This window comes from Falco peregrinus, chromosome 5 (assembly GCF_023634155.1).
Source record: "Falco peregrinus isolate bFalPer1 chromosome 5, bFalPer1.pri, whole genome shotgun sequence".
NCBI lineage: Eukaryota > Metazoa > Chordata > Aves > Falconiformes > Falconidae > Falco > Falco peregrinus.
The window spans coordinates 69,330,930-69,353,803 of NC_073725.1; the positions used below are offsets into that span (position 1 = coordinate 69,330,930).

The 22,874-nt window shown below is 67.4% G+C and overlaps 1 protein-coding gene across 3 annotated transcripts; it reads left to right on the forward strand.

The window, feature by feature from the left end:
* Positions 1–1,003: 1,003 nt before the first annotated feature.
* PALM (paralemmin) lies at positions 1,004–20,548 on the forward strand. Of its 3 annotated transcripts, none has more exons than XM_055806333.1 (9): positions 1,004–1,261; positions 10,680–10,728; positions 11,864–11,944; positions 12,037–12,167; positions 13,660–13,783; positions 14,173–14,194; positions 14,477–14,536; positions 15,571–15,702; positions 17,250–20,548. In XM_055806333.1, exons 1-9 carry the CDS (start codon positions 1,257–1,259, stop codon positions 17,834–17,836), a joined length of 1,191 nt encoding a protein of 396 aa, XP_055662308.1. In that variant the 5' UTR covers positions 1,004–1,256; the 3' UTR covers positions 17,837–20,548. The 3 variants fall into 3 exon arrangements, with proteins under 3 accessions (XP_055662308.1, XP_005240940.2, XP_055662307.1); XM_005240883.3 differs by lacking the exon at positions 1,004–1,261 and adding an exon at positions 5,370–6,548; XM_055806332.1 differs by lacking the exons at positions 1,004–1,261; positions 15,571–15,702 and adding an exon at positions 5,373–6,548.
* The last annotated feature ends 2,326 nt before the right edge of the window (positions 20,549–22,874 follow it).

The window sequence follows — 22,874 nt, forward strand, 5'->3', positions numbered from 1 at the left end:
TGGTGGGGCTGCCTGCTCCTACTCCATCTTGGTGTAGATGTCAGGGTACTGGTGGTCCCCACATCTGTTCCCAGAGAACAAGACAATACTGTAAACCTTCTTCCTGAAGATCAGGGGTCCCCCAGAGTCACCCTGCAAAGCAAGAGGGTGGGAGGGAGGCTAGTGGGTCTCCCGGGGGGGGGGGGGAGGATGGCTGGGGGGAAGGGGCCCAGGAGCACACTCACCGGGGTCACTCACAGCACACCCACTGGGGTGCAAGGAGGGCGATAGGCTGTACCGGGGTGGGGGTGCCAGGGTGGGGGGATGGAGGCCCCGCTGCTGGGGTGCCCCTTACTGCAGAGCTGGGCTTGCTCCCGGGCCAAGCAGGGAGCTCTCCCCCCGGCAGCAGGCACGTTTCCCAACGGGGCCGTGGCTGGGGGTGGCTGGGGGCTTCCTGTGTCAGTTTGCCCAACGCGACCGCTGCGTTGGGAAACGGCGGAGTAGCCGGGGGGCGGGGGGTGCACATCCCAGGCTCCCCCCTTCTCCATCCCCTCCCCGGTCGCCCTCCACTGGCAGGGCTGCATGCGGGGGGGTGCGGAGGCCGTGGCGCGGGGCGAGCCATGGCCTTTGGCCGGAGCAGTACCGGGGGGGCACCCTCCCGGGAGGGGGGGACACACATCCTGCCCGTGCTGCCCTGGACAGGGGGCCGGCAGCGCCCGCAGCCCCCCGCCCCGCGCCCCCGGTCCCCCCCCCCGCGCCCCAGCAGCAGCCGCAGCCCCGGGGGCGCCCTCCCGGGGTGGGGAAGGGGCATCCTGCCCGTGCTGCTCTGGACACGGGGCCGGCAGCCCCCCGCCCCGCGCTCCCGGCACCCCCCGGCCCCGGGGGCACTCTCCCGAGGGGGGTGCATCCTGGCCGTGCTGCCCTGGACACGGGGCCCGCAGCGCCCGCAGCCCCGCGCCCCCGGTCCCCCCCCCGCGCCCCAGCAGCAGCCGCAGCCCCCGGGGCGCCGGTAGCGGCGGGCGGGGAGCGCCGCGCCCCGAGGCCGGGTGAGGGGCGGCGGCAGTGGCGGGCCGCGCCCGGCAGACGGAGCTGTGCGGGAGGCGGGAGCACCGGCGCGGCCCCGACATCCCTGCGCATCCCGCAGCCCCGCCGGGGATGCCGCCGCCCGCCGGGCCCTGAGCGCCGGGACGCCGGCGGCCGCCGGCCCCGCTCCGCCGCCCCTCGCCCGGCCCGACCCCGCCGGAGCCGCCGCCGCCGCCCCCCAGCCCGCCTGGAAAATGGAGTGAGTACCGGAGCCGGCCGGGCCGCCGCCGCGGGACGCGGGACCCCGGCACCGGGCCGCGCCCCCCCCCCCCCCCCCCCCCGGCCGCTGGCTGAGCACCGCAGTACCGGGAGTGCCCCCCCCGCCGGGTGCCAGGGCTTGGGACCCCCCCCACCGGGGCGGTGGGAACCCCACACCGCGGGCTCATGGAGCCCATGCCGGGGCTCATATCCCACCCCGATGCCGGGGTTCGGGACCCCAAACCCAGGGGCTCGCATCCCCCTGCTCCTGGAGACTCAGAACCCCAATACCAGGGTCTTGCATCCCCGCGATACTGAGGCTTGGGACCCCAAAACCGGGGGCTTGCATCCCCCCCTGCACCAGGGTTAGTGACCACAAAATGGGGGGCTCACCCCCCCAGATGCTGGGGCTTAGGACCCCAATACTGGGGGCTCGCATCCCCTCAGTGCTGGGGCTCAGGACCCCAATACCGGGCCCTCACATCCTCCCGAGGGTGCTCAGCAGGTGCTGCCCCTCCCCGGCTCCCTGCCCTGCTGTGGGGTGCTGAGGCGCTGGCTTGGGGTACAGCGGTGGAGGCACGGGGGCTGCCGGGAGGGTGAGGATCCGCTGGCAGCGGTGCGGGAAGCGAAGGGGTGGGAAGGGCGTTTATTTTTGTGTTTTGAACCTGTTGTTGCCGCTGCGTGTGGCTGGGGTGAGTGGGTGGCTGCGAGCCACGGACCCCTCCCTGCACACGCACCCCCCAGCCCTCTGCTGAGAGACCCGGCTGCAACGGGGGGGGGGGTCCTCGCACACCGGGTCCCCCCTGGAGAGTCGCTCCCCTGCCCTGGCCTTATCCTTTGTGTGCTGTGCTGGGGCCCTGCCCGGTCGGTCGGTGCCTGCAGACGGGCTCGGAGCCGGGCACGGGGCTTGGCGGGCAGCTGGGGGATGGAGGGAGCAGGTGGAGGCCAGTAGCTGGGGACCATCCTGCCCACGCGCTGGTTGTGCCCCTCAGGGATCCCGGCAGCTGCCGGCCGCAGCGTGCTGGTGCCAGGATGGCACGGGGCTGGTTGGCTGCTCAACGCGCCGGGCACCAGCCACAGCAGCCGGCTGGGCTGGCCCTGGCTCACCCAGGCCTCCCCTTCCCTCCCGTGGCTGTGCTCCCCACCATGGCAAACAAGGGGACCCCCAGCATCCCCTGGGTTTGGCACTGGGGGCTTCCCAGGGGCAGCCAGGCCGGGGGCAGCTCCTCAGGGTCACCTCGTCTTGCACCCATGACCTGGCCGCCTGCTAGCGAGGTGCTGGGCACTCAACAGGTCCTGCTCCCCATGCTCCCATGCTCCCCATGCTCCCATGCTCAACACCCTCTGCCTCCCACCTGGGGAGCCCTGTGGAGCTGGGGGGGCTGGCGAGGGATGGGATGGTGGCCTCCTGGGGTCGGGGTGGGCTCTGGCTGGCTGAGGGCTGAGCACCCGGGGGGGCCTGGGGGTGTCTTGGAGGCCGGGGCACAGCGTCTGCGGGGCTGGGGGAGCAGAGCAGTTCCCCTTGCTGCTGGAGGGGCCAGAGGCTTTGCGGTGCGAGAGCTTGCCAAGGCAGGTCCATGGCTTTTGGCAGCGCCTTGTGCATCGGTCCCTTCAGAAAAGGGCCTCTGTGGGGAGGAAAATGGGCCCGTGACTTGCCAAAAGGCAGCGAGGGGAAGGGCAGAGCTGAGGGGGGCGATGCGCCCTGGGGAGTGGGATGAGGAGCTGCAGGGACCGGGCGCAGCGTTTCCTGGGGTGAAGGCGTCGAGGGCTGGGGTTGAAGGCGACGGCACCAGGCAGGGTGGTGGCTCCTGCCCCCAGGCTCCGCACGCTGCCTTTCACCCCACTCTGCTCTCCCCTGGCAGTGGAGGCTCTGGACAGACCCTCCCAGCGAGGGCCGAGGGGCACGGGGGCTTCCCTCCCACCAGCACCATGCGCTGGACCTGCCGATGGCCCTTCCCTTTGAGTGAAAGCCCGGGGGGACCCAGGGGGGCTCGCCCCACCGAGCTGTGGGAGCAGCATCTTCCCTGCGGTCCTGTCCGTGGGCGTGGGGTGCAGCCGCAAAGTGAAACAGGGCGCACGTGGCTCCCACCTGGGCAGCGCCGGTGCGGCCCCTCCAGCTGCTCGGGGGCTGCGGCTCTTCAGGAGGAGGCTCCTGAGCTTTTGGGCTGGGATAAACGTGCAAAAGTCAGTGGTTAAAATGCCCAGACGTGCTCCCCTGGGGGGGTCTGGGTTTACCGACGGGGGACCTGCAGCTCCGGCACCTCTGCACTGGGTCTCACCAGGTCAATCCTGCTCCCTCAGATCCAGAGCCTGGTCATGGGGCTGGGGGTTTAGGAGGGTCTCAGGGCGGGTGGGCGCACAGCGAGGTGCTCTTCTGGTGTCGGCCTGGCTCTGCGGCAGATAACGGGTGCTGGGGAGCGTGCTGCTGGCCTTGCTTTGGCTCCTGCTTTGCCTTGGCACTGGCAGTGGCTGGAGGAGGGTCCTGGCTGCCGGGAGCCACTGGTGCCTGGGGAGGTTTGGCTGAAAGCTTCCAGCTCTTGTGAAAGCTGTGCTGGTCCTGTCAGGGCTGCTGGTCTGTCCCTGCTCCCGCTGCCACGGATGCTCTTGAGCAGCTGGAGATTTTGCATCTCCATGTCTGGCTGCTCTGGTAGTTTGTCTCTGCTCTCCTCTCTGGGTCTGGGGTCTCCTCGGAGTGGGAACTCTCCCGACCCTGTCCAGCCCTGATCCAAAGCTGACAGTTGTGCCCGAGGGAAGGAGGGAGATTTCTGCCTGGGGAATAAGCTGGCAGCCCTTTGGGAAGGGACTGGAGATCCTGCTCTCCGCCGGCCTCTGGGGAGAAGCGGAACCCATCTAATGCTCCCCAGGCTGGACCATCGCTGCCTCCCAGCTGGCCGCAGGCAGCTGGAGGGGGCCAGGTCTGGCCCTGTGTGCAGCCGAGGGGACAGCACCATCACCCTGCCCAGTGCTTCCCGAGGAAGCCACAGATGGTCACACAACAGCACCCCAGGCCTGCCCGGGGCTGGTGGATCTCAGGGTGCAGAGTTTGGCCATGGGATGGGGCCTCTTGCCCAGACCTGTGCAACTGGGCAGGAACTGGACCAGTTTCCCGGGAAGCTGCCGGTGCTGACACTCCTGCTTCTTGCCCAGAAGCAGCTCCTTTCCCCACGCAGGGTCGGTGGCTCACGCCGTGGGGTCTGTGCCGTGCTGGGCTCAGCCGGGCTGTGGCGTGGGCTCGTCTCCAGCAGCGAGGAAGGGCCAGGAGGAAGGCTGGGGAGGTGACGTGCGCTGGGGCAGGGCTGGTGGAGGCGCAGAGCTCTGGGCTGGAGGCAGAGGCGTGCACAGGAGCCCGGTTTCCCGAGTTTGTCTTTATTCCATCCGGAAGCGAGCGAGCCCCCGGGCCCCAGACAGAAGCCGTTCTCAGGGGCGAGGATGAGCCCTGGAGCAGCCTGGGAGGAGGGAGAGGAGCCGGGGCAGATCCTGTCCCAGACAGGTGTTTCCTGGTGGAGCATGGCTGGATGTGGGCTGAGCCCAGCCCCTTGGCTTGGCGCCGAGGACCGGGCTCCCTGCGGGTGCCTGGGGCTCCCTGGGGTGCCTCTGCCAGGAGCCCGGGCAGGAGCCACATTCCTGCCGGCACCTTGGAGCCTTGTACGTGCCTGTGTTCATGGCGTCTGGCTGGGCCAGCCACGCTGCCTTGTGAACAGCAACCCAAGGACCAAGTGATGTGACCGAGGCCACCGGTGGTGGGGAGCCGGGTGCCATGTCCCAGGCCAGCTTGTCCCAGCTGGTCAGCGCTCCCAGTCATGGGGAGAGGCCGGCTCCGCTCTCATTCATAAATCGTGGGGGAGTTTCCTGGTGGAGCCTTGCTCCTCTTACTGGAAGGGAGCTGGAAACCCAAGTGTTTGGAGGGCACTTGAACCATTGTTTGAAAGATCTGTAATTTTCCAATCAAACTCCCTCCCCAAGCCTCTGTTCATCAAATATTCATGGGATCCATTTTCTCCTGGCACTCCCAGCCCACGTCTCAGCCCGGAGAATCAATCAGGCAGCTCTGCTTGCTCTAATGCATCCTGCGTTTTCGGGAGCCTGGGGCTGCCATCTCCTCCTCCCGCCTCCCCCTTCTCCCCCCTGTCCCCATCTTCTCCCAGGGCAGCAGCGTTGCGGGGCTGTGCAGGCAGCAGGAGCATGGGGAAGGCATGGCTCACCGGGAGGGAAGGAGTGGGACTGAGCACCATGGCCGTGTAGCCAGCTGCGGGGTGCAGACAGCCAGCACCATGGGGCTGTGTCACAGCAGCCCCTGTGTCACCCAGACCTCAGCAGGGGGGTCGGACCTGACATGTGGCTCCTCGGCAGCGCAGCTTCCTGGCCATCCTTGCCCGAGTCGCTGCCCGTGGATTTATCTGCCTTTGAGGTCGATAAGTGCCAGCCCCCGGGCTGCTATGGCCCCCTCCCCTCTGTGCCTGCTGCCAACAAGGGCATTCGATAGCAGCCCCACTGCTAATGGCTTTGTGACCGAGGCTTCGCAGCCTCCCCGCAGGCACGCTCCCCACGGTAGCATCACGCTGGGCCTGGCCAAGGGACCCAGCTTTGGCACAGGGACGGTGATACAAATCAGTGCTGGGCTCTCAGCTGCCACCAGTGCTGCCATTTATGCAGCCTCTGGGCCCTGCACCCCCTCATCTCCCCAGAGCCGTGGCACGCTGGTGTCGGTCCGGGGGTCCGGGTGGCAGTGCCCCTGTGCAGGGCTCTCTCCCTGCCTTCCCCCGGCTCAGAGCTGAGCGGGTGGAAAGGGAACAGAGGTCAGGGGAGCGAAGGAGCGGCTTGAAATGGCTCTTCGCACATTTGGATGAGCTAATGGGAAAAAACAGTGGAAGGCAAATAAACATTATTGTTTCATGTCAGGCGGGGAGGAGACAAAAGGTCACGGGCTTCCCTTGTGATGGTAGGAAACGGCAGCATCAGCAGGGCTGGAAAGAGCTGGAGAGCCAAGGCAGAGCGCGGGTATGTGCACGGGGCGCGTGCGTGCTCACACGTGTGTGTGGGTCTGTCTGCGGGTCCAGGGGCTGCTGCTTCTGCGGGTGGGAGTTCCCGGGGCATCATCCCCCAGTGCCACCCGCGTCCCTGGTCCTTTCGACCTCATCTCCTGTGCCACGGCCCCTGGCCTTCCCTGCCATGCGGTGCATCCGGAATCGGCTCGAGGAGCTGCCCTGGGACCGGCAGGGCTGGGACTCGCACACGGCAGACACCGGGTGGAAAAGCCTGAGCCTGTTGACCGGAGCTCATGAGACCCGGTGAAATGAGGGGGGAGGGAGGGATCGCTCTGGGCTTCTTTTCTGGGCTCGTGGTTCCTGAGGGGCTCGGTGGCCCTGGGCTCGCCTTGTGGCCCTGGCACCCAGGATGGATCCGGAGCTCATGCTGGTGTAGCTGAGGCCTCCAGGGATGCTCTGGAGATGCTGTGGCTTTGGCCTGCCACTGGTGCCGGCGTGCAGGACGTGGGGAGCTGCTGCAGGGTGGCCCCGGGGGCTCCCGGGCCGGGGGGGGGTGGGGGGCGGGCTGGTCCCTCCGCCCGCGCTGCGCATCCCCCAACCCGGCGGCTCGCCCGTTGCCATGGCGCCGTTGCCATGGCGCCGTTGCCAGGGAACCGCCTCCCGGCTCGCCGGAGCCATCAGTCACAGGAGGCTGCGGGGCCCCACCGGCACCGGCCTGGGGCTGCCCGCCCGCCGCGGCCCCGGGGGGGGGGCTGCTCCGCTTTGTGCCGCGGCCTGGGGAGGGGCTGCCCCCCCATCCTGTCCCCAGCAGCGGGGTCCCTGTCGGCGCCTCCAGGGACAGGGGCCGGTGGGAGCCGGGGGCTGGCGAGGGGTGGGGTGGGTGGGGCAGGGGACCCCTCCACCCATCCTGCCCCCTCATCACTCGGTGCATGGGTCTGGGGTCTGGGGGCAGCAGGGTGATCCCCCCGCTGCCTGCCGTTTGCTGGGGTCTGGGAGTGATGGAGCCCGCAGCAGGGCTGGGGTGCACAGGCTGCGGGGGGGGAGGGGGCGGCAAGGGGCATCCAGCCTGATTTGCGTCTCTCCCTGGGCCAGGAAGATTCCTGGCGTTCGACCCGGGAATGCGGAGACTGTAGCAAATAATGGAAAATAAAGAGGATGGAGGAGGGAGGAAAAGCAGAACAGAACGTTTCAGGAATGCTGCAAAAGTTTGGATCCATGGAATGGGGCAAAATCCAGGAGAGGCACAGGGCCAGGGCCCCCTGATTGCGGGGGGCCGAGAGCTGGCTGGGGGGGGTGTCCAGCAGCCTCTGGCAGGGAGGGGGCCATGGCAAAGGGTGGCCCTGGCTCGGGGCAGGGGGCAGGGGCAGCGGGGGGCTGGTCCCTCCTGTCACCTTTTGCACATAATCTGTCTCCACAGAGAGCCGCCCCAGCTGCCCCGAATCCCGAGGGGTTCCTCGCTGGTTTGGGGGGGAAAGGGGAGGTCTCACCCCTCGGGCTGGAGCTGGGGGTAGGGTGTAGGGCGGTGATGTGGGTGCTGCTGCCAGCGCCCGCTGCGTGCTCCCCCCGTCAGGGCCCTGTGTCCCCCTGGTCCCCACTCCCGCGTGCTGGGAGTGTCCCGTGAGAGACCACCGGGTCCATCGCTGTCCTTGTCACAGCTCCGAGTCATGCAGCTGCTTTTGATCCCTCTTTCCTGAGAAAGTTCCCCTGTGTCCGGAGGGAAACCTGCTGTCCCCAGCCCCTCTCCCCACAAGGGAGCGGTTCCTGCTGGGGGGGGGGGGTCAGGGGGCAGCTGGTGATGGGGACAGTCAGGGAGGGAGCAGGGTCAGCCCCTTGCCCCCCCATTGTCCCTTTACCAGGGACCCTCAGCCCCCACGCAGCCAGGCAGGGAACAGGGACAGCAAAGGGACTTGCAGACACCCCAACTCCCTTTGGCTTTATAATTATTTAATTCGTGTCCAGGGTGCAGTGTGGGGCCGCGGGCTGCCAGGCGTGACACATGGGAGGCGGCGGGTGTGCGCCTGCGTGTGCACAACAGTCACCGCGTTGCCGCGAACAGCACAAAAATAACCGCTACAAAAGCGACGCCTTCCCTGGTTTGTTTTTCTGGCCTGGATTTCACGCGCCGCCAGGATGGCGGGGTGCGGGGTGAGGGGAGGACGGGGCGGCTCTGAACAGCTTTTCGTTAATTGTTGGCTTGGAGGAAGAGGCAGGGGGAGGCAGGGGGTCCTTTTGCCCCAGCGGAGCCTCTTGGATCTGTTGCAAAGATCAGCTCTTGCACAGGTGTGTGCTGTCCGCTCCGGTGGAGGACTCATGCGAGGGCACACATGTGTGCGAGGACACGTGTGCCCCAGGGAGGTACTGTGGGGGGGGTGCGGCAGCCCATGCCCGCCCCATGTGTAAAACCATCACTGGAAAAAGCCGGTAGTGGGAGCGCGGAGGAGCTCTCCTGCCCACGCCACCCCCGGCCCTGGGCCATCTGCAGAGCCCAGCCTGCATCCCCAGGGAGCAGACGGTTCAGCAGTGGGGGGAGAGGAAGGATGAGGAGGAAGCCGGGGAGCAGGGCCATTGCCCCCCGCCACGGTGCCCGCGGCCTGTGGGTGTTGGGCATCACCTCGGAGTCCGTGTTGTCTTCCAAAACAGGCACCCCGAGCCGGGCTGGGGCTGCCCCCCCTGGGCCTCGGCTCAGCTCCTGCTGTGGTTGGTGCCGTACGTAGCCAGGGTTGGCTTCAGCCTGTGCCAGCGGGTCTGTGGCCCCCGAGCTGCTGGGTGCCCCCGAGCGCACAGCCGTGCCTAGGCTGGGGTGGGACCAGGCTTCTGACACTCGCTCCTTGCTAAAGGCTTTTCCTGCTGTGCTGGGGACATGGCGCTGCCCACCCTTCCCTGTCCCCCCCTCTCCCCTTGCTGCTCCTCATGGGCTGGGACTGCTGGTGGTCCTGCGACTGCTCCTCTTCCTCCCTCCTGCCTGCTGGGAAGGGACTGTCTGTCTGGTTTTAATTGCTTTCAGAGCCCTGGGGCCCGGCGGGGCATGCAGGATGGAGCTGGGTGCAGGGTTGTCCTGCCGCCCCCCGCACATCCACCCTCCCGGCCTCGCACACTCGGCCAGGGCAGGAGCCCCTGGGAGCTGCAACGATGGATGTGCACTGAACCGCTGGCACAAATGATGTCCAAGAGCTCTCCCCTCCACTGCCTCTGCAGGAACAGCCACGGGCAGGGCCCAGAGCCGGACCCCACTCTGGACTGGGGGGTGCAGACCCCCCACCAGGGTCTCGTCAACTCCTGCTCGCCCAGGGCAGCAGCGCAGGCGGCCCCAGGTGCGAGGGAGCAGCCGAAAGGAGGCTCAGCCGCAGGCGCTGGAGTCCGGACCAGTGCCTCCATGCCGGTGTCTCCTCCAGAGCAGCTGCCTGTGCAGCTGCCCCCTCGCAGGCTCTGCTGTTCCTTGCTCTGAGAAGCAAGTGGCAATGATCCATCGTCTAACGATACCTCCGTGCCTCCCACCCTAATTACTGTCACAGCGAAGCACTTCGTTAGCATCACCTGGCAAGCAGCCAGCCGGCTCCCTGTGGCGCCTGAGCATCCCCAGTCACAGCCGCCCCGGGCAGCCATCCTCAGCCCTGCTCTGTGGCTCTCTCGGCTGCCCAACCTGCACCTGATGCTCTGTGCCGTGGGGGCTCTCGCCGGCCCCATGTGGCTGCACTGCCGGTCAGGCTGGTCTGGGGCACTGGCACCGCTGGGACACGGGAAGGCGGGTGCGTGGACACCTGGCTGCGGGGTGTTGGGGTACCCCCTCCTCGTGGCACCCTGGGGCCTGGCTGCACCCGGGAGAGCTGTGTCGGGGTGAGCGGCTGCGGCTGGCAGCATCCCCGGGCACAGCCATGGTCCTTCACATTGTGGAGGCGGGTGAACCCCAGCTGGAGCAGAGCCTGTTGCAGTGTGTGTGTCTGTGCGTGTCCGTGTGTCCGTGCACGTGGGCGTGCGTGTGCCTGTGCACGCAGCCTGGAAAGGTCACTGTCCGGGAAGGGTGTCAGCAGCCAAGGAATGGGCTTGGAATGGAAAGTCTGAGCCAGGTTGAAGCGCAGGGGTGGCCAGCACCATCCTGCTCCAGCCCCTCCGTGGTCACCGTTTCCATCTGTGCCACAGCTGCAGGAGGAGCAGGTCCAGCTGCACCGTGTCACCCTCATGTGCTGGGCAAGGTGCCTGGCCCAGGGCATTGGGGCAGGGCAGGGGTCCAAGGCAGGCCTGGAGGAGCTGTGCAGGCGAGGGGTACTCAGCTCTGCGATGCCGAGGGGAAGGGGAGGCAGCAGCCAGTGGAAGAGCCTTTGTCCGTGTGCTGTGTCCTGTGCGCTGGTGGCACGGTGTCCCCGTTCCCTTGCTGCCCACACCTCCCCTCCGCCGGGGTGGCCGCGCTCTTCACTGCTTCTTTCTGCTCCCTTGCAGGGTTGTGGAGGCCAGCACCCTTCAACAGGAGAGGCTGCAGGCCATCGCGGTGAGTCCCCCCCACGCCGCAAGCACGCCGGACCCTGAGCTGGCATCCCAACATCCCTGTGCCATCGCCTGTGGCACGTGGGGCAGACACCAGCGGGGAGGAGGGGGTCGGTGCAGGGGCTTTGGCCCAGAAAGCTGCTCCCGGGGCTGCAGGCAGGGGCAGGAGCTGCAGGGGGCTCCAGGACCTCCAGGAGCCCATGCCAGAGAATCCTGTCCTGCGTCGGCTCTGCCCGGGGATGTGCCACGGCTGGGGTGCAGGGTCGGCAGGGCTTGGCTGCGTTGCTGAAATGGGGACAGAGCAAGCAGTGGGTAGCTGGAAGGTTTAATTAATGAAGCAGCGTCTTGATGAGCCCCGAGTGAGAGGGAAATGAGTGATGATTCCCCCCTCACCCTTTCCCAGGGAAGGGCTGAGGATGGCACATGATCCAGCCATGCCCGCTATGGGCACTAGTAATTATATTAATTAGCAAGCAGATGGGGGCCGTGCTGGGCAGCCACTTCCCGGCACAGAGCAGGGCACTGGGCTGGTTTTAAACCCCGTCGCTGCCCCACAGCAGCTTCCCTGCCCGCCGCGGGCTGCCAGCTTCCCTGTCCCATCCCGCTACCAGCCGATCTCTGCTGCACAAAGGGCAAATTGTTCTGGGCCAGAGGAGAAAGAAAGCGGGTGGCGCTTCCCAGGCTGGGACTGACTCTGCTGAAATGCTCTGGGCCAGCCCCAGGACGTGCAGGGGGGTGGGAGAGGTGGTGGGGGCTGGCTCCCCCCGGCACTGGCAGCTCGCTCGGAGCCGGCGAGGGGAAGGCAACGTTTTGAGGCGGTGAACAGAGCCCAGGTTCTGCCCTAATTTCTCTGCACTTTCCGTGCCTCAGTTTCCCCCATGAAGGCAGGGGCGTGATGCAGGGGTGGGGAGCTCCCGGTGGGCTACCCCCAGGGCCAGTCTCACAGCCCGGGCATGGCTTGGGTCCCCATGTCAGACCCCACGCCCCACGGGAGCCCCTCACCCCCCACTCCTCGCTCCTCCTCACTGTGGGGATGCTGCCCCAGCTGGGACAGAGGTGCCCCCACCCCAGTGATGCCTGGCATCGCCCCCCCCCCCCCCCCCACGCCGCCCCCAGCTCTGCCGCTCTCGTCCCTCCAGGAGAAGCGGAAACGTCAGACAGAGATCGAGAACAAAAGGCGGCAGCTCGAGGATGACAGGCGGCAGCTGCAGCATCTCAAGGTGAGGTTCCCCCGGGACCCCCGGGCTGCCTCTGCGTGGGGGGCCCCCCGGCTGGGGGGGTGGCAGGACCGTGACCCCCTTCTGCTCCCCAGTCCAAGGCTCTGCGGGAGAGATGGCTGCTGGAGGGGGCCCCAGCCTCAGCCTCCGAGGAGGACGAGGCCATGAAGAAGCAGATGCAGGAGGACGAGGTGAAGACCAAGGAGCTGGAGGAAACCATCCAGAGGTAATGGGATGGGGTGGGGGTGGGGTGCACTTGGAGGGCACCCAAGTCGTGGGCAGCCGGGACACTGGGATGCAGCTTGGTCCCATGTGCTGGGCATGAGGCACAGGGCGTGCTGCCATGCTTGCTCCGTTTGGCCACGGCCCCCTCGGAGGAGAGCATCCACCCTGGAGGAGAGCATCCATCCTGGAGCTCAGAGCTGCCAGGAGAGGAGGTGCCTCTGCGGTGCTGCCAGGGCTCAGCCACTCTGGCTGGAGACCCCCGGCTGGGCTCTGTCCGGCATCTGTTGGGGGGCTGCAGCTGGTCCTGGAGCACATCCAGCCCCGCAGCCCCTCCAAGCATGGACACCCCCAGCCACACTGGGGCTGTGTCAGCTACACGCTGTGCAGGATGGCAGTGGGAGCTGTGGGGCTGGGGTCCCCTGGGGGTCTGCTGGGTGCCCAGCACCCATGATTTCAGGGCAGGGAAACAGGGGGCTGGTTCCCCACGGATGTCCATCCCTGCTGCGGTGGCTCAGCGCCTAGGGAAGGGGCAGGGTGGGAGACTGGAGGGGGAGAAGCCTCAGCCCCTGCCCAGCCCCCTCATGCCTGGGCTGGGACCCCTGGCACAGAGGTGTCCCGGCAGCCCAGCTGGCCTGCAAGAATGCAATCAGTCACGGCTGTGCGTTAATTACCGAGCATCAGTGCAGAGAGGGGTCAGGCACGAAGGGGCCTTTGTGTCAGTCTAATGGTGCGGTGCATTCCTCTGCCAGCGCCTTGCGGGGAGACGGGAGTTAAGGGGGGGCTCTGCCGGGGGGGTGCTGCCACCATGATGACAGAGGGGCCCTAATTTACAGGGACATGAATCCACGGGGACTCCCCTGACCTCTGCCGCGTCCCAATGGGGCCCTGCTGCCAGCACAGCTCTTGGCCAGGCTTGGTGGCCAGGAACGGGCAATCGCCCTCGTGCAAGGCTCAAACAGGCTTTGAGCAATGTATGTGGGAGCTGAACGTGATGGAGCGGTGCTGCTCCATGCCACCCAGCGAGGGCACTGGCAAGTGTGTGGCGGGCTCAGTTGTCACTGCATGGTGACAGCGGAAGACCCTGGTGGGTCAGTCCCCCTGCCTGGTGCCTGTGGGGGAGTTTCTGCCACCCACTGGGGCGACCGCCCCAGTTGCGCAGCAGCTGTGGAGCTGCCACCGTTGTCCTAAGCATCGCTCGCCCCGTGGAGACGGGTGAAGGCGTGCAGCCCACGGGCGCCTGGGTTAAGGACGGGGGCAGCACCCACCGGTGGAGCCCCTGGGTTTGTTCCAACAAACACACACTTTTCCCCTGTGAAGAGATGGCAACGGCCGTGACGCAGGTCGGTCTGCCTGTCCCTGCGCCTCGTGAGCCCAGGGGCTGATTTGCGCCTCCTCTTTCCCCTGCACCATGTTGCTGGCCCCTGTTCGCAGGTCTGTGGGGGCTGCCTGCGCCATGGCTCGCCGTGGCCTCTCAGCCCCGACTCTCCCCGCAGGCTGGAGAAGGAGCTGGAGACGCTGGAGAACGGCAGCTCGGCAGCTTCCACCAGGGAGAACCTGGCAGAGGTGGCAGCGCCAGCCAAGGAGGAGAAGGCAGAGCCCATCCCCAACACACAGAAGGTGGGCATGGCCGCTCTCTGCGGGCAGAGCTGCCTGCTGGGGGGGGAAGGGGGAGAAGGGGTGCGTGGCGCATCGGTGCTTGCTCACCCCCCGCCAGACCAGAGCTGGTTCTGCTGGGGTGACGGCACGGCAGCAGGGAGGTTGCACTGACAGAGGGGTCGGGCACAGGGAGCTGCTGCAGGGCTGCACCAGGGACTGGCGTGGCTGCGGTGGGACCCGGTCCCAGCCGAGCTGGGTGGATTGGCCACCCTGTGTGTCCCTGTCACCCTCGGAGCTCCTGTGCCAGCAGGGCTGGGCCAAGGGTTCCTTGCCCTGGTGGGGATGGGTGTGTGGGCGGTGGGTGTGTGGCACCTCCCAGCAGTCCCTAACTTCTCCCTTCTGTTTTGCAGAGTCCCCTGGGCACGGTCAAGGGTAGGTGATCCCGCCTCGGCCGCGGTTCCTGCTCTCGGGAGGCAGTGCCTGCCGCCCCTCATGCTGCCCCGGTACTGGGGCTGGATGGGTGGGGGGAGCTGGGAGAGCCCCATCCCCATATCCCCGGTCCCCTCTTGGGCAGGGTGCCCTGCGGTGGGGGAGCCCACCCCAGGTGGCAGCCGTGGGGGGACACGCCACCCTCCCTGGGGCCCGTCTCATGGGCGCATGGACGACCAGGCGATCGTTTTGGCTCAGGCCATCATCTCTCCTCTCCATCTCCAGCCGAGAAGGTCTCCAGCAGCCCCATGAAGGCGGTGGAAGGCACTGACATGATGAAGGCAGGTAGGTGCCCACTTCCCCAGAGGAGCGCTCCTTCCTGGTGGCTTCCCCCCTCTCCCGCGCTGCCCCTCGGCTTGCTGCCCACCCCGCAGCCCTGCCTCTGCTGCTCCCCACTGCTCGATGACTTTCCGAGCCCAAGGCAGAGAACATCAGTTATTTGCAATCAGAGGGTTTGTTTCCGCTTCCACTCCATGGCCGGTTTGGGGTTCAGGGCTCCCCCTCACCCCTGTTCCATGTCTCTGCTCCAGTTTCATCCTTTGCCTCCCACTCTCTTTGCGGCTTCTCGGCGCAGGGGCGAGGGAGTGGAGCGTTGGCTGCCGGCATGGCTGACCCGGCGCCGGCGTTTGTGGCCCCATGGCTGGCTGCCAGCGGGGAGCTTGCAGGGGCGCGGGGCTGAGCTGCCCACGCTGGGGGGGCTGCGGCCAGCTCTGGTGCTGGAGGGGTTTGCTCTGGCTCAGACCAGGCTGTGGCACCAGCACTGGGCACAGCTCATCTTAGGGTCCTTGGAGCAAAGTGCCACCAGGCTGAGGTGACCCCAGTGCTGGCAAGGACTGGCCAGGAGCCGAAGGAGAGATGATGAGGATCACCTGTCCCACGGGGGTGGAGGGGCTGCCCAGCACCAGCACCCTCAGCAGGAGATGATACCTTCCGCAAGTATGAGCCTGGCTCCCAGCCCAGGCACCCGCAGCTGGCACCACTCACCGGCCGGACAAACGGACACGGCACTGCCTGGTGCCTCCAGGGCCTGGCTGAGCTCCAGCCCAGGGGACGCAGAAGACGCGGAGGTAAGGTGATGTCAGCAGTGCCAGAACGGCCATGGCCCTGTGGGTCCCCGTAGGAGGGCTGTGCCTGGGATGTCACACCTGCCTCTGCCATTCACCACTCCGCTGCCGCCTGCTGTCTCGCTAACTCTGCTGAGCACCGCACCGCACCGCACCGCTCCGCTGCCGCCACACGCCTGCCCGCTGCCGGCCGCTGAGCTGGGGCTGGGGGGGGCCAGGGCCACCATAACGCGTGCTGTCCTCTTTGTGTCCCAGCCATGTACTCGGTGGAGATCACGGTGGAGAAGGACAGAGTGACTGGGGAGACCAAGGTCCTGTCCAGCACCACCCTGCTCCCCCAGAACCACTGTCTGCAGGGGGTCAAAGTGTACGAGGATGAGCTGAAAGGTACGGCCTGTCCTGCATCGCTTGCAGGCGTCAGGAGCAAAGGGAAGGGGATGAGGAACAGGCCACCCAAGCATCCCAGCAGGTGCCAGGGCTGGGATGAGCTGGGGCTGCTCCCGGCCAGCCTCGCCAGTGCTGTCGGGGAGACCAGTGAGGGCAACCCCCCAGTGGCCCCAGTCCTGCACCCCAGCCGGTGTGGGATCTGTCCTGGCAGCATGGCACAGATGGTCCTGACAGACCAGCCCTGGTTTGCACATCGTGACCCTGCACCGCTGGAGAGCAGAGAAGAGGATCGGCTGTGTCCAAGGCTCAGGAGCCCGTCCCACAAGTGGGGAACGTGGCAGTGGCACCACATCAGCCCGGTGCGCCCAGGCTGGCAGCGGGGAGCATGGCTGCCAGGCACGGAGGAGGCACGGCAATAGGGACCGGTCCCTGCCTGTGGCCCCTGCTTTTGGGAACCTTTGGGAACCTGCTTCGAAGGGCCTGGTGACGCCCAAGGGATGGCTGTGTCGGTGGCAAGGACCTGCCACGGAGCTGGGGTGTGTTACTGGGGACCATGGTGGCCAAGTGGACCAACAGCTTCTTCTGAGGAAACTGCGCTGCACTGGTGGCCAGTCCTGTTCAACACCCTCCCTGTGGCTGTGGCCGTGCTGGGCCATGCTGGCCTTCACCTCCACCTGCTGCCTGGCTCAGCCCCCCGGCTGCTGCGGGACCCCCAGCTCCTAGGACAGGCTGAGGAGCTGCCTCGGCAGCGATGGGTGCGGGGCAGCCGTGCGTTGGTGCCAGCTGAGCTGGCCCTGCTGGGGCTGGTCATCGTCCATCACTCCATCAACTGGCTGTTGAGGCTGTTGCACTGATCATCGCATGATGCCCCAGGTCAAGTGGAAAATGCGATGAGCCGGAGGCCGCTCTCACTGTGACGCACGTCTGCTGCCTCCAGCGCTGCAAGCAGCCGTGCAAAGCGCCTTGGTGGCAGAAGAGCCCCGTCCCCTCCTGGGCACAGTGCCACTGGGTGCCACAGGTGGTGGGACGTGGTGGGGCAGCACCTGCTGGGCGCTCGCTGGGGTCTTACTGGTGGCAGCGGTGATCTGCCGCAGAGCATTGTGTCGACCCTGGAGGAGCCGGGCACCAGCCAGACTCGGTCCTGCCGTGGCCAGCGTGGCCAGCTTGGCCGGCTGTCGGTGACCTGGCAGACAGCCACGGCTCCCGCAGGGCTCACCGGGTCTGAGGCTTCGGAGGTGCCAAAGGCCAGGAATGGCTCCTTGCATAGTGGTTTTTGTTTTCGGCCTCCCCGTCTGCTGTGGGGCAGGGGCCAGGCAATGCGGGGGGGTCCAGCAGCAGCTCTGGCCTCGGTGGGGGTGGGGTGCTGCCGGGGGGTCCCAGCCTCAGTGCTGGGGCCTTTGGGGAGGGGAAGGTGCCGCTCCCCAGCTGCACGGGAGCCAGCTCTGAGCGGGTCAGTGCCAGCAGGAGCTTTTCCAGGTCAAGTTGTGCCCCCAGCCCGAGCCCCCCAGGCTGAGCCCCCCTCACCCTCCCTCCTCTTGTCCCCGCAGTGGTGCACGCGGTGAGCGCCGAGGATGGGGCCCTGCAGAACGGGGCGCACCCCCTCAGCTCCTCCGAGGTCGACGAGCTCCTGCACAAGGCAGATGAGGCCACCCTGAGCGAAGCCACTGGGCGCGAAGCCCCGGCCAAGGTGGGCGAGGGGGCCGGCAGCAGCCCAGCCAGCCAGAAGCCAACGCCGCGGCGGGAGATCACGGGGCTGCAAGCCAAACCACGGGAGAGCACGGTGGTACTGCCGCCGGGAGAGGGGACGGAGCCCAGCCGTGAGCAGCCCGTCACCATGATCTTCATGGGCTACCAGAATGTGGAGGATGAGGACGAGACCAAGAAGGTGCTGGGGCTGGAGGGCACCATCAAGGCCGAGCTGGTGGTGATCGAGGACGCCGAGAGCAAGCCAGAGCCGGCGCACAAGGACCACGCGCCGCCCAATGGCACCGCGCTGGAGCCCGCGGCCGCCCAGCCGCCCGGTGAGGAGAGCCCGGCTGGGCAGAAGCCGGGTACCAACGCCACAGACGCCAAGGAGGCCGAGCAGGAGACGGACGTGAAGAAGCAGCGCTGCAAGTGCTGCACGGTGATGTGAGCCCCGCCGGCCCCACGCCACCACCAGAGCAGGCTGCCCCCGCCGAGCCCCCTCCGCCCCGGCCCCCGCTAGCCAGGTCCACCGCCCCGGCACGCCGGGCTCCCTCCCCCACCGGACACAGACCCTCTTTCTGCAGAACCGGGGAGACCCAACACGGCGCCTGCGAAGCCGCAGCGGGCAGCAGCGAACCGCGGCCGTGGCATTGCTCACCCCACCTGCCCAACGCCCGCCCCACGCCGCACCCCACCAGCGCTGCCTGTGATATTTATTAGAGACCCCCCCTCGCCCCACGGCACGCACGCCCCCCACCTCACCCTGTGCTGGAGCCCTCCTGCTGCCGACACCGGAGCCTTTCCCTCCTCTCACCGGCAGCTGCCCACCCGCCACCGGGCCAGGCTGGGGGATCGGAGGACGCCGCTACGTCCGTAGATGACTCCCGGTGGCCAGCGGGACCCGCACTTGGCCCAGCCCGCAGCAGGCACGGAGCCAGCCCCATGCCAGCCCCTCTATCTGCATCTCCATCATCCGCTTCTCCTGCAGGGAAAGGCCCTGGGCTGTCCCCCCTCCGGCTGCCCACGGATGTCCCCACACCATCCCATGTCCTTGTCCCCACGCCCTTGGGCTCCCCAAGCCGTGAGCCCCTCCAGGATGGAGCGTGTTCAGGCAAGGGAAGGGTGTTGAGGGCAGCATCCCCTCCGTGATGCTCGGCCGCAATGGGAGCTCACAGGGGGCCGTGGGCCACACGCGGCTGCCATGGGGCAGCCCCAGCCTGTCCCCAGGGCTGCGGGCAGGGGACCCTGCTCTGCTCACTGGGGCTCAGCCCCCCACGCAGGAGCATCTCGCCCTGGTGCTTGAGGTGACGGCTGCCACCGTCCAGGTACCAATGCCGCGGGCTGCCGCACCGGTGTCACTGGGCTCTGCCAGCTGAGGGTGCTGAGCGGTGCTGTGGCCAGGCACCCGTGTCCTCCTGGGGCAACGTGGATGGCGATGGCAGTGAGGGAAGGGGAGCTGGGGGGGGCCAGCCCCATGGGGAAGGGGATGGTGTGGTAGCTCCCGTGCCTCCTTGCAGCAGCGGGAGGGGGTCCAGCACCGCATCCCCCTCCTGCCTCTGCTGCTTGGCGGCAGCAGCTTTGCAGAGCCGCTTTCCGGGGCCCCGGGCTGCAGTGTCAGGTCCCCCAGGCCAGCGAGTCAGCCCAGTTCACCCCAGGCGCTGGGACTAGGAGCTGCTGGGGGTCCGGTGTCCCACAGAGGGTGTCCCCAAGATGCTGTGTCCGTGTTGGGACTGCGAGTAGCCTCCCCCACTCCCCCCACCCCATGCCCCAGCCCTTCAGCGGGGATTTCACCACCAGCACCAGCGTTTTCTCCCCACTGAGACCCGCTGGGGCAGGCGGGGAGGGTGGGGGCCCCACGGCAGCACCCATGGGTGCTGAGCGCTGCCCAAACCCTGAGCACTTCTGCCACAGCAGCTGATACATCTCATGGGCATCGGGCACGTGGCTCCGACTGAGCCCACCTCAGCGCCTGGCGGGGCTGGGGGACACAGTCCGGCCCTGCCCCAGCACCGGGCTGCCCCGGGGGCGTCCCATCTCCTGCCAGCCCTGTCCCAGACATGCCGGGACTCGGAGCCCCATGTGCAGCCCCAGGACGGGGTTGCTTTTGGCACCTGGAGCCCCACGGCTGCTGCCCCGAGCCAGCTGTGGCTGTGCTGGTGGCGCCCAGTCCCCGTGCATGGGGGGCACAGGGGCTTTGGGCAGGGTGCAGCCAGCTGGGAACGCGGTCCCAGCCAGCCAGTGTGGGGGTCCTTGTCTGAGTGCCAGCGGGTCACCGCTGCTGTCCCCAGGGACCCACCAAGCCCCCCGCAACGCGTGTGCGGAGCAGCCCTGGCTTTGCCCAGCCCGCCACAACGTGTGTGGTAGAGCAGCCAGGGATGGGGCTCAGCCCCCCAAGGCCTTCCCTCCCTCCCCTCCCCCTTGTGTGAGCAGTGACACCCCCTCCATGACATCCCAGTTGCCCCCCAGTTACCACCTGGGCTGCGGTTTTCCCCCCAGTGGGGTCACTGTAGGGGGAGGGGAGAGGTTGGGGGCTGCGGGGGGCTTGTGGTGCTGCTGTGGCAGTCCTCTTCCTCCTTTGGGGACCCCGGCCCCCAGAGCCTCTGCGAGAGGCAGAGCTGGGGAAGGGAGGGCAGGGGGCTGGGGTCAGCCACCCCGGGGGCAAGGGGAGGCAATGCCGCAGAGCGGGGGGCTGGATGCCGTGGGGCCTCTGCCCCATCAATCCCGGGGGGCTGCGTTAGGGCCAGGTCCCTAGTGGGGCTGCATGTCACCTCCTGCCACCCCCTCACTGGGGGCCAGAACCACTCTCCCCATCCCACCCTGGGTCTGCAATCCCCCACCAACCCCCAGCTGGGGCCCATTCCCACCCTTAGCACCCACTGCCCCTCGGTTGACTTCGGCCCCAGCCCCCGGCCCCCAGCAGTGGGCAGCAGGGTCAGGCCCCCCGGGCTGGCCGGGGCCGAGCAGAAGCGGGGAGCCCAGCCGTGCCCCCCAGCCCTGTCCCAGCCAGCCCCCGCCATCCCGCCTGGCTCCGCTGAAGTGCACTTCCCGCGCTCCCGTGCTTTTCACTTGTGCCGAAGCCGTTTGAAGTTCTCCCCTTCCCCGTCCCTCCCGTTGTTTGTAAGACACCCAAACCGAGCAAATAAACTGTGTGAACAACCAGCCTGGCACCTCCACCCTCCGCACGGGAGGCCCCGGTGCTGGGCACCCCCGCTCAGCACCCCAATGGGTGGGAAGGGGCCAGGAGGGGACCCTGGGGATCCTGGGAATGGGGATGGGGTGATGGAGATGATGGGGATGAGGATGATGGGGATGGGGACAATGGGGATGAAGATGATGGGGATGATGGAGATGATGGGGATGAGCATGATAGGGACGGGGATGCTGGGGACGCTGGGGATGAGGATGATGGGGATGGGGACAATGGGGATGAAGATGATGGAGATGATGGGGATGAGCATGATAGGGACAGGGATGCTGGGGATGCTGGGGATGAGGATGATGGAGATGGGGACAATGGGGATGAAGATGATGGGGATGATGGGAATGAGGATGATAGGGATGGGAAAGCTTGGGATGAGGATGATGGGAATGGGGATGAGGACAATGGGGATGATGGAGATGAGGATGATGAGAATAAGAATGATGGAGATGGGGGTGCTGGGGATGAGGATGATGGGGGTGGAGATGATGGGGTTGGGCCCCGCTGCCCCTTCACTGCCTGGGCTGTGGGTGCTCTCGTCCCTGCCCAGAAGCTTCCAACAGCCTCTCCCTCTGGCTGATTCACAGGTGCAAGAGCCACATGTGGGGGCACTGGGCTGTCACTGGGGGTGACAGAGCCCTTCCTCTGCTCAGCAGCTTTCTGGTGCTGCCCTGGCTGCCTGGTGTTCCAGCCTCAGCTCCATCACCCACCATCACCTGTGAGCCCTGGCAAAGCTGATGCCAGCCCAGCAGCATGGAAGGCAGCATGTGGGGGATCCCCCTGCCCCCCAGCACTGCCCACACTTGCCTGCTGCTGCCAGCATGGAGCACCCCACTCCCCCTGGCAGCACCAGAGCCAGCTGGTGGGGGCAGAGGCAGGAGCTGCCTGGGAACCAGCCTGGAGAGGTCTCTCCCAGCAGAATAAATCCCCTCGGTTCCTCCAACCTGCAGCTAGCAGCGCCTGGCTGTGGTGATGGCCAGTTGGGCAGGGTCACCGTGCTTTCACACCCACCCCTGCATGTCTCAAGCCCCAGATGTGTCTGTCCCCAGACTGACGGTGACACCAGACAAAGGAGATTTTCAGGTACATCCAACCGCGGCAGGGCCTCTGTGCCACCCTGGAGCCCAGGGCACAGGTAAGGGCAGCGCAGCTGGGATGCCGTCCTGGCACTGCCACGTTACCAGCCCTGGTACTGGGGTGATGGACACGTGGTCACGCCAAATGAGTGGGGAGGAAGAGGCAGGTGGGAACTGGGATGCTGGGAGGAACGGGATGCAGGCGTGATGCTGGCAGGAATGCCCAGGTGACAGGGACATGGCAGCCCGGTTTCCCGCTTGTCCCAAGGGGCAGCACTGAGGTCGGGGCCCCCCAGGTCCTGTCACCATGTGGCCGTGGGTCTCTGACCACCCCTGGGCTGCTGTGAGCCCTGCTGCTGCCAGGGGCCAGGATGCCAGGGTTCATTCCCGGGGTGGTTGGGCCCCAGGTCCTCCCGGTGCCAGCCCAGGGAGCCGAGCACACACCCTGCCGCGCCCCGGCTCCCCAGCCATCACCCGTGGACTTTGTCTCAACCCTGTAGTAGAACAGGCTCCCCTCTCCCGCTTGGAAACACAGAGCCGCCTGGCAGCTGCTCCAAAGCCGCTGTCCGTGGGCCAGGCAGAGCCAGAGCTGGCATCCCAGAGAGCGGGGCCAGGGGCACCAAGGGGCACCAACGGGGTAAGTGGGACCCCCGGGCACCCCGCAGCCAGGGTGAGCCGGGGTCTGACACCATCACTGTGCTCAGGCCATCGTGGGCAGTGGTGGGGCTGGGAGGGGCCTCCCAGCAGGAGTGGGCTCCGGTGGGGAGCAGAGCGGCGAGGACAGGGACCCCCTGCCTCAGATACAGGCGCAGCGAGGGGCTGAGCATCCTCAGGCTGCATCGCCTGCTCAGCTGCAACACCCCGGTGCCAGGAGGGAGGGGGGCTCTGGGGGCTGGGTGCCAGTGATGCCACTCACTCTGCCAGGGGTCAGCAGCCACAGCCACTGGTGCTGAGGGCATCACGGCCGCCGTGCCGCGGTCCTGCCCTTGGCCTGGCAGGGACGGTGTGCCGGGGGGGTCCGGATCAGGTGCAGGGGTTCGTCCCTGCTGGGAGGGGGCTGCATTTGTCGCCAGGGAAGGGGGCAGCCGCCGGGCTGCGAGGGGCTGGCGGGGAGCAGGGGGCCAGGGAGGGCAGTGCCGGGTGGGTGCCCACAGCCAGCGGGGTGGCGGTGCTGGCAGAGCCAGGGCTGCCACAGCACCAAGGGCACCGGC